This window comes from Pteropus vampyrus, unplaced genomic scaffold (genome assembly GCF_000151845.1).
Source record: "Pteropus vampyrus isolate Shadow unplaced genomic scaffold, Pvam_2.0 Scaffold367, whole genome shotgun sequence".
NCBI lineage: Eukaryota > Metazoa > Chordata > Mammalia > Chiroptera > Pteropodidae > Pteropus > Pteropus vampyrus.
The window spans coordinates 564504-574055 of NW_011889148.1; the positions used below are offsets into that span (position 1 = coordinate 564504).

General features: G+C 53.3%; 1 protein-coding gene across 1 annotated transcript; it reads right to left on the reverse strand.

The window, feature by feature from the left end:
• Positions 1-1822: 1822 nt before the first annotated feature.
• Positions 1823-5068, reverse strand: LOC105305152 (plasma serine protease inhibitor). The gene is made up of 4 exons (XM_011379600.1): positions 4453-5068; positions 3161-3431; positions 2643-2790; positions 1823-2011 (listed from the first exon to the last, which is right to left on the reverse strand). Exons 1-4 carry the CDS (start codon positions 5066-5068, stop codon positions 1823-1825), a joined length of 1224 nt encoding a protein of 407 aa, XP_011377902.1.
• Between the last annotated feature and the right edge of the window lie 4484 nt (positions 5069-9552).

The window sequence follows — 9552 nt, forward strand, 5'->3', positions numbered from 1 at the left end:
AATATTTGCCAAAACAGATGAGGCATTTCACAAGGGAAAGGCATGTAGGAGCGGGTCTGACCCTCCGAAAAGCCCAATCTTGTTGAGTTCAAATCGCAAATGCAGACAAGCTGTCTGGGCTGGTTTGCAGCCATCTGCCCTGCCATCAGCCAACACATGTGCTGTCTGGTTCCCAGAGCCTAGGCCTCACACTGTCATGAGCTGAGGAGCTGTGGGCAAGCATTTATGTTTCCCTTTGTAAAATGGGTACAACTGATATACCATGCAGGGTTGTTGAGGGATTAATGAGGTCACACATGTGAAGTGTCCCCCCGGGCTGGCACATAGGTGCTCAGTACTTTGGGAGATGGTCAAAACTTGGGGTTCTGACCTTGCTACTTTGAAGAGGCACCTTCTGTGATATAGTCTAGACTCTGAGACCAGAGTGGTGGGAGCAGCCTCATGAAAAGCAAGCTAGGCACACATAGGTTGCAGTGGGTGGATGTTCAGGGCGTCAGAGGTGGGGGCAGCTAGTTACAGGGCAGTTTGAGACTGAGAAAGGGCTCATTTGCTTATTCATTGACCCTTTAGAGGGTCTGATCCCCTTTCATTTAATAGACAAGGAAAAGAGAGTGAGTCCACCTGGATCACAGGGGAGCTTCCAGATGAGATGCACCTGACCCAGGCTTCTGTGTCCCCAGCATGCCTCCCCTGCATCAGGGCACAGGGCTGACGGTGTGGGCCTGGGGCCACAATCTGCGCTCAAATCCTGCCTCCACCCCTCAGGAGCTGTGTGACTGCGTAAGCTGTCTGCTCTTGCAAGTACCACCTTCCCCATCTACAAAAGGGAGATAAGAGTGCCTGCTCCCGAAGGGGTACTGCGAGGGGTAAATGCAGCAATCCAGGTGACGTGCCCAGCACCTGGCCTGGCGCATGATAATCTGTTGATATCACTATTCCCAGAGCTACTTCTTAAGGACAATGGCGCCCAGCGTTTGCAACATGCTTTATTGTTATGGCTGACGCTAAAATTCATGGCTAGCCATCCGTGTCTTTGATTGACACTGCACTATTTGCAACAGGCCCCCATTTTCCCAGCCACGGCCAAGCCTATGAGATGGTACAGCCCCGTGATGGGTCATTTCAACCCTGCCGTCCACTTGCTTTTCTTAAATGATGAGTGGCACTCGAATGTATTGAAATCAACTGTGATTGGCAGGTAACGCCCTAGCTTTTTAATATGATTGCAAAAATCCTTCGATCCTTGGCCTGATCCTTCAGTGTGTATGTGGGGGAACCAAAGTCCAGAAAAGGACAGTTACCCCAATGTCACAGCGGTTAGCTGGGACAGAAGCCCTGTTCCAGACCCCTTTTCCAATGTTCTTTCCAGACCGTGATGAATTGGTAGCTGGTATTGCTGACAAGTGGGGGACTAGGCTTAGAAATATACTTCCCAGTAGAAATGTCTACTGGAACAACCTTTTTGTAGAGTTTTGTGGCACTGGGCTGGGAATCAGGGGCCTGGCTTCTGGGCTTCTCTCTGCCACTAACATACTGTGTGACCTTGGGCAGGTGAACCAAACTCTTTGGGCCTCAGTGGTAATCTCTACTGATGAAAGGTGAGGGCAAGACCAAAAATGTTCAAGGTTCTTCAAGGCACCTGTGTCTTGCAATTGTGTGAAAAGAAGCAATCATCAATTACCAATGTTAGTATTATTAATTGTGAAAGTCTCATTAGTCAACTAAACCTGCACAGATCACTAGCTCTCAGCAGGTAGATGGCCATTGTGCACCTTCATCTTCCAGCTGGGAGGCCCATGGCCTTTCAGGAGAAAGCCCCACCTCAGGGGCGGGTCACTTTGCCCAAGAAGAGGATGTTCTCAGTATTCTCCACAATGAACATCAGAAAGGGTCTGTTGAACATTATCCTTTGGGAGGCCATTAGGGCCGACCTAAACGCGAAGGCCACCCCCGTGGCTGCAGCCGCTTTGGTTCCTGACTCGTCCACCTCCACGACGGCTTTGTGCATCATCTGCAGGGGAGACACCAGACACCACCAAGTCACCAAGGGCTGGGAGATGCCATCACGGGAAATGGCAAAGCTTCTGCCTGTGGCATCACTGTCAAAGTCTCTGTGTAACTGAGCCTTGAAGCAGATGGGAAGTGACATGTACACATAGGTCTTTCATTGAATTCTAAATGGCATGTCACAGTGAGAATGTGACTCTCTGATTTTATAGAGAGAAAGAAGGCTCAGAGAGGTCAAGTGACTGTTGGAAGTCACATAGCTCGTGAGTGAAGAAGCTACCGCTTGATTTTTAGTTTTGATTGCTTAATACAGGGCTCCTGCCACCGACGCAGTGCTGCATATGGCTTCCCCATTGCACAAAGGCTGTAAGACACAGAGTAAACACTTTGCTTCATGAGGGAAAAGGAGAGAGAGAGAGAGGGAGGGGGAGAGAGAGAGAGAGAGAGAGAGAGGAGAGAGAGAGAGAGGAACATGGAATGGAACGGAACGGAATGGAATGGAACGGAACGGATTGGAATGGAACGGAATGGATTGGAATGGAACGGAATGGAATGGAATGGAACAGAATGGAACGGAACGGAATGGAACGGAATGGAACGGAATGGATAGCCATCTCGGGAGCTTCTGGGCTCACCTCAGACACCTGGATGTTGGAGTGGTTGGTGAGACCGGTCAGGTCAGCATGGGAGGTGAAGATGTCTCTGATCCCCAGCTTGGGGAGGACTTTCTCCAGCTGATAAGAGCTCTCAATGGAGAACTTGGGAAGGTAAAGCAGGAGCTTCCTGGAAAGAGATGAGGACCTTCTTTAGACTCTTCCCGAACCTTGGCTCACTGGGCTCATGTTCCTATCATCTCCCCTCAGCTTCATAATGACCCTGCAGCCCTTTCCTAGAGTAGAGCCCACCTTCCTCTGGATTGGGACTTGGGCTGCCCCAGAGGTCACGGTCCACTCTGATGGCACCCCTAGGAAAGCAGGCTTCCAGCCCCGTTCCGTGCAGCTGGGCCAGGCCCCAGGGGACTGGGACTCCACCTGATGTCTCTGAGCTTAGAGGCAGCTCCTAGGCTGGGCGAGTCCTTCCCACCCCCTCTGAGTGGCCCTCGGGGACATGAATCTCCTCGGGGGTATGTAGGGTTAGGTCGTTCCTGGTGTACCTCTTCGTGAACATCTTGAGCCACTTCCTCAGTGTCTCCTGGTTCAGTCCAGCCTCCACTTTCCTCATCTTGCCCTCGCCGGGGAGAATGAAGAAAGCAGTGGCATTCCCTTGGTAGGGGACCCCCACCACCTTGCAGGCGAGGCTCGGGTCCTGGAGGTAGAGAAACTGATCCTCACATCTCATCATCGGCACCTGCACCACCGTCTCTGACGTCACGTGGAAGGCATGCTTTTGGGTGCTTTTGCTGTCGAAGCTTGTCTCCCACTTAGCTAAACATGGACACAAACAAGAAAGGAGAAATTCTCAGGCACGAATGAAAAAGGCAGAGACAGGAAACCTATTAAACCGAGATCGTCCTCCTCAGAGCAGCCTCGTTGGTAGCAGGGACTGTTGAACCCCTGAAACCGCTTTATACCTTTAAGGATATGCTTAAACTTTTCGTGGGGTTCCTGCAACATTTGCTAAACCGGGAGGTTGGTTTTCACATCTTCAAAGGGCCTTAACCTTTAATGGTGTTGGTTTGACTCTCTGACATCACTGAAAGTCAGACGTACGGGTGAAGAGGGCAGAATATGTGGGTGGCTGATAAAGCTACACTACATCTGGGTGAGCTATTCTGTCTTTTACTCTTTTCCCGACATTGGATTTTGATCTGAGTTTGGGAGAGAGGTTCTTAAGGTTCCCGGAAATACACGATTTTCCTGCTGGGAATTCTTTAATTATGCTCCCCACTCTGTCTCCCATGGGACTTCTCGATCAAAATGATCCAAGGAATTCTTTCCATCTTCTTCATAGCTATCAAATGGTGACCCCTTCCCAATACCCCGCTGAGCTTATTGCACAGTTGTCCTATGCAGCCTGGTATCATGGGGAGAGCCCAGGACTAGGGGACAAGAAATCTTAGAGTCCATCTGGGGATAAGGGAGTGATGAGAAATGTCCTCTAAGGCCCACAGTCCTGCCCCGAGTGGCCATAGTGTCAGTTTCTCTGGCACGGTGGCCATGACAAACTCTCTCTTCAGAACCGGTGTGGAACCTGTGTCCCCAGGGGCCCAAAGACAGAAAGCGGCTCTTTCCCAGTGAAGGAAACCACATTCGGGCTGGTTAACATCGCCCTGCACAGTGAGAAGGCACCACCTCGCCCGTGACTGCCTGTCGGCTTCACTCTGTCCCTAGGCACCAGAAAAGACGATATCTACCCCTTTATGTGCATGGGGATTGGGTATTCTTTTAACAAAAGCAGCTGAAGAGAAAGAGAAAGTTCAAGTTTGAGCCCAAGGGTCTTACTTACCTTTAAAGAAAATGTAATTCACCATGACCATGACCTCGGTGCCGTCGAGGCTCTTAACCAAGTCCACAATCTTGCCTTCGGTTTGCTTCGCCACGTAATCGTTGATCTGCTTCCGGGCCGCCTGAGGGTCCCCAAAGTCGGTGGGAAAAGTGTCTGCCAGGTACAGTGTCCTCACGGCACTCGTGAAGGCATCGTGGATGTGCACCGTGGACTTGACGAACAGGGCGTTGCCGAGGCTCAGCTGGAGGTACTCTCTGGGCTGGCTGAGCTCCTGAAGCAGCTGATGGAAGACCCTGTGGACCTCCTCCTCCGGGCCCCCCTGCAGGGCGAAGCCCAGGCCCTCCAGGATCTGTGCCTTTGTGTTGGATCCAGTCCCCAGGGCGATCATGCCCAGGGTCACGGAGATGCTCAGAGGGGAGAAGATGATGTTTTGGTTGGGGTTGGCTGCCAACAAGGCCCTGAGGAGGTCGAAGGTAAATTCCCTGTTACTGGGGGCTGCTGTGGTGGCGACAGGCAGCTCCCTGACTCTCTTCTTTGCCGCCCGAGGGTGGTGGTGGCGGAGGCTGGCCACCTGCGGGCTGAGGAGTACCAGGCACAGGAGGAGGCAGCACTGCATGGTGGCTGCCCCTGGTTCTGGAAGGGAGAGTGAGGAGATGTCGTCAGGGGTGTGCACAGCCAGCGGCATCTCTCGGAGACAAGACTGACATCCCAGAGAGCCGTCACCACCCACGGTACCACATCAACGAGAGAGGATGAACCATGAGGTTGACAGTGTGGGTTTAAAGAGAGCAGCGAGGCCTCGAGGACAGAGACTTGGGGACGTGGACATCTAAGGGCAGCGAGAGGAAGAAGTCAGAGGGGTGTGGACCCAAGGTGGGGACGGTCCACCGGGGCAAGAACTCTTCCCTCTCATTCACGTCGAGGTCCACATTGCAGGCGTCTAGGACGTGGGGTGAAGAACGCTTGTTCTGCCTGGTCAGTACCTCTGAGGCTCCTGGGGAACTAGCAGTCTGCTTCCGTGCGTGACCTCTGCCCCTCACTCTGGTCCCCGAGTGCAGCATTTGCAAGGCCTCATGGTCCTCCTGTGAATTCAGACCAGCTACCCCCCATGGGGCCCGCAGCACTTCTGGATTTGTCTTTGTTCACTCAGCAAATACATACTGAGCATCTACTATGTGGCAGGCAGGGTGCCGGGCCCCTGAGACTCATCGGTGGACACACGGATGCCAATCAGTCTCCTCCTCCTTCTCCCAGGGCCTCCTCCAGGCCCCTGCAAGGCCACCTTGTCCCTCCTCACAGGCATCTTCCCCTCAAGGGAATCGCACCCTTACTGTGAGCACCCGACATTCCCTCTTCTTTTGTGATGGCCTGAATTTAAATGTTGAAGCCCTAACCCCCAAGACCTCAGAATGAGACCATATTTGGACATAGGGTCTTTAAAGAGGTGATTAAATTAAAATGAAGTCATATGGCTGGGCCCTGATCTCATCTGACTGGTTCTCGTATAAGAGATGAGGACATGAACACACGCAGAATAAAGACCACACAGGGAGGAGCTGGCCATCTACAAGCCGAAACGAGAGGCTTTAGAGGACCCAGCCCTACGGACACCTTGATCTTGGACTTCCGGACCCCAGGACGGTGAGACGTAAATGTCTGGTGTTGGAGGCTCCAGTCAGCCCCTCGCCCCTTCCCATCCCCCAGTGGGGAGCCCCTCACCTTTTATCTCTCTATGGCCTCTTGGGGGGACCCTGGGAAAGGTCTTTCATTACTCAGGCCTTGTCCTCTGCCTTCAGTCCTTCCTCCCCTTCCTCCCTCATGCCCATCTACCCGGACCCCTCGTCTCCAACCAGAAACCCTCCCTGAGCCCCGGCCTCCCCAAGTCCCCCCTCCACCCCCTGTAAAGAGCCCAGAGTCTACAGCCACCTAGGATTGAATCTTGGTGCCGCTACTTCCTCCAAGTGTGATTTGAGGCAAGTCAGTTACACCCCGGGCCACTGTCCCCGACCCGTACAATGTGGTAACAATAGTACCTGCACGGGGTCGGGGTGGGGTGGCTGGGGGCTTTCACGAGTCAACATACGTGAAGTGCTTGGAACGGTGCCCGGTGCAGACCTGGTGCCGTCGAAGTGTGAGCTGTCGATGTGGCAGCGTCTGGCCGAAGGCCCATGGGAGACCCCCATTTCCTCAGCCATGCCGTGGGGTACACGCTTCACACACACTCTCGTGTGAGCTTGGCAGCAGTCACACAACTGAGTCCCAAGTTGCTGAGCAGCAGACGGACTCTTGGCGAAAGCTCTTGCTTGTGCGACTTCTCTTTAGCCTGGCATCTCCCCCGACGGACGCCATGTCATCAGGCCCCCGGCCCCAAGTGACCTACTCAAAACCAAACTCCAAAGGGCCCCAAAAGCTGCTTTGAACAGTGCTTGAAGAGTGGCCCTCTGCAGGTGAGGTTGGGGGGCCGGGGGATTGGGGTGCAGAGAAATACCAGTGAGCTTGGGACTCAGGCTGCCCTGGGCTGCAATCCTGTCTTTGAGCAAAACTGAGTGACTCGAACAGGTCGCACTTATCGTCCCTGGCCTCCAAATTGCACCTGAGCTCACAAAGGAGGCACATTTAGAATGTTCTGTATGCAGAATCTCCAGCTACCCAGAACCAAATATGGCAGCCTCGGCAGTCACCGTGCCCATGGGAGGCCCGGGCACGTGGCCGGCATCCGCTGTTAGGTGTGGCGCTGTCCTCATGCTGTCCTCTCTCAGCCTCACACCCGCCCACGGAGGTAAGTTCTACGGCTGGCTCCATTTTACAGGTGGGTGATCTGAGGCTCGAGGGGTTGAGCCACTTGCTAACAGTGGCAAAGCTTGAGCTCAGATCCAGTCCTGATTTTCAAAGCCCACACTCTAAATCACCGCACCATTTGGCTTCCCCAGACCCCTGGTCCTCCATTTTTGGGTCACAGCCTCCCGATTTTGTGTTCCCGGTGCCTAATCTGCAGATAATTAAGAAACATGGTCTGGCCTTCCCGTGCCGACATTCCCTTCCTGTTCCTGAGAGTTGCCTTCAAGGAGGCCTTTTATAAAGGCCATGGCGGGTAGTTTAATCTCTGTGTCCTTTAAACTAATCAGTTGCCCAGCACAGCGCGGTCCCTCCTGCCAAGTGCTAGAACCGTCAGTGCATCAGGATGCTGCTGAAGGAACAATTCGGCTCGACCCCCCACCCCCACCCCGCCGATTAGCACTGAGCTGAAAATGAACCAAAAGAAAGTCCTTCAAAGAAAAGCTACAGATGTGGAGGGGGCTTCCTGCTTGGATGGGGCCCAGAGGCAGCTGACTGGGGAGCGGGAGTGAGGAGGGTTCTGGCCTCCCATCTCCCATCCTCCCACCTGGTGATCTGGGCCAGCCCTTCCCCAATCCTAGCCTCAGCTTACCTATAAACTGCCAGCAGTCTGTCACATGTCATAGCCAGTAACCCTCCTCCCGATCACTGTCCCCATCCCCCGAACACCAGAGATCTGATGGGCCAAAGCCACTTGGCCAAGTCCCCACCGGGACTTTCTGAGGAGCAGGTCTCTTTGGAGAGGTCCCCAACTTCACTCGGGCTGTCCTGGGCTGCAGGTGTGGGACACAGAAATATTGCTGCATTCAAGCCCTCTCTCTCTCTTTTATTAAAGCCCCTGTTAATTAAGGACCTATTAAGTAGCTCTATAGATATTACCACATCTAATCTTCACCAAAAGTAAGCATCATTAATCCCACTTTACAGACGAATAAACTGAGGCTCAACAAAATGGACTTGCTTGTCCTAGCCAGTGAGTAATGAAACTGGATTAAAATCCAGATTCCTCTGCTGGTGGTCACGCTGCCTCTTGGCTCCCTTTATGGCCCTGAGGAAGGACACCTCGTTCCATCTCCCTTGTAGCTCCTGGTACCTATCCCTGGGTCTCTCTCTAGTTGTTCATCTGCCTTAGCTCATTTATAGCTCTTTGCAGTAACACAGAGCTGGTATCGTTATCGTAATAGTACAGAAGAAGAAACAGAGGGTCAGAGAGGTCACTTCGAAGAATGTGGAGGCCTCGGGGTGCTCATTTCATGCTCCCAGCTTCAAAGCCCAGATTTTGCCATGACACTTCTGGTCCTCTGGTGGCAACACACAGTGTTGACAGAGTTTTGGGCCAACTTTGAGTCAGGGGTCTTTGAGTCTGCTCCAGGGCCTGGGAGCCTGGCACTCAGGTGACCAGCACCCAAAGGGTGCCAGCAGAGCCTGACCTGACTGATTCTCTCCTGGGTCCCTGAAGCTAGTGTTTCTGCAGAAATGCCCCCACTTGTCCAAGGGACGAGAGCAGAACAATCAAGCTCACCTGGCATCCTAGGCCAAAGCGACTTGTGGCAGCTGGGCGTGGGCAGGAGGTGGGCAGCCCTCCTACCGATCCATGGACTCAAAATCTACAGGTGTTTATTCCAAATATCAGGCAACAAAGTCCCAGCCAGGACAATTTTGGACCGAGCTGTGGGAGGTGTGTGGCTGAGGAGGGTCTGTCTATGATCTGCTAATTACAGAAGAAGGTGTAAGAGAGCGTCCAAGCAGAGGGGAAAGAACAAAATCCCAGCTTTCCTTGGGTCCTGAAGACTCAGGGGCAGAGCCTCCTGGGAGCAGCGACCTAGGGAGCCTCCCTGACCAACATCTCCATCTCTAGATCATCTGCAAGGCTGGCCAGTTTCTAGCTCCACAACGTGTCTCAAATCTGCCTGCCTCTCTGCATGTCCTTTGTCGCCATCTTAAGGGACGCCCCTTCTGCCTTTTACCTGGACCAGCCCACTTCTCCTCCCTGTGTCCACCAGCCCCTCGCACAGCATCTGAAATCATCTCCTTCATTCTCAAAGTCGCAGTGATCCCCTGCCTGAGGGCCGCGGCCCATTCGTCTGTGACAAAATCCAACTGTGATCTGTGCGACAACCCACGAGGTGCCACGCCTCCCGGCTCTGCCCGGCTCTCCCCAGCCTCAGTTTGACCGGCTCTGCCCTCAGTTGCGTGTGTCCCTGGGCGCAGTTTTTTTTTGTTGTTTTTTTTTTGTTGTTTGTTTAAACGCCTCAAACACAGCAA

Bases quoted from the DNA above. Each gene is read 5' to 3' on its own strand.
- LOC105305152 (XM_011379600.1), bottom strand. From the start codon at position 5,068: ATGCAGTGCTGCCTCCTCCTGTGCCTGGTACTCCTCAGCCCGCAGGTG. The intron at 3,432-4,452 runs GTAAGTAAGACC...GTCCATGTTTAG, and splicing joins GAATTACATTTTCTTTAAAG to CTAAGTGGGAGACAAGCTTC. The intron at 2,791-3,160 runs GTACACCAGGAA...ATCTCTTTCCAG, and splicing joins CTCAAGATGTTCACGAAGAG to GAAGCTCCTGCTTTACCTTC.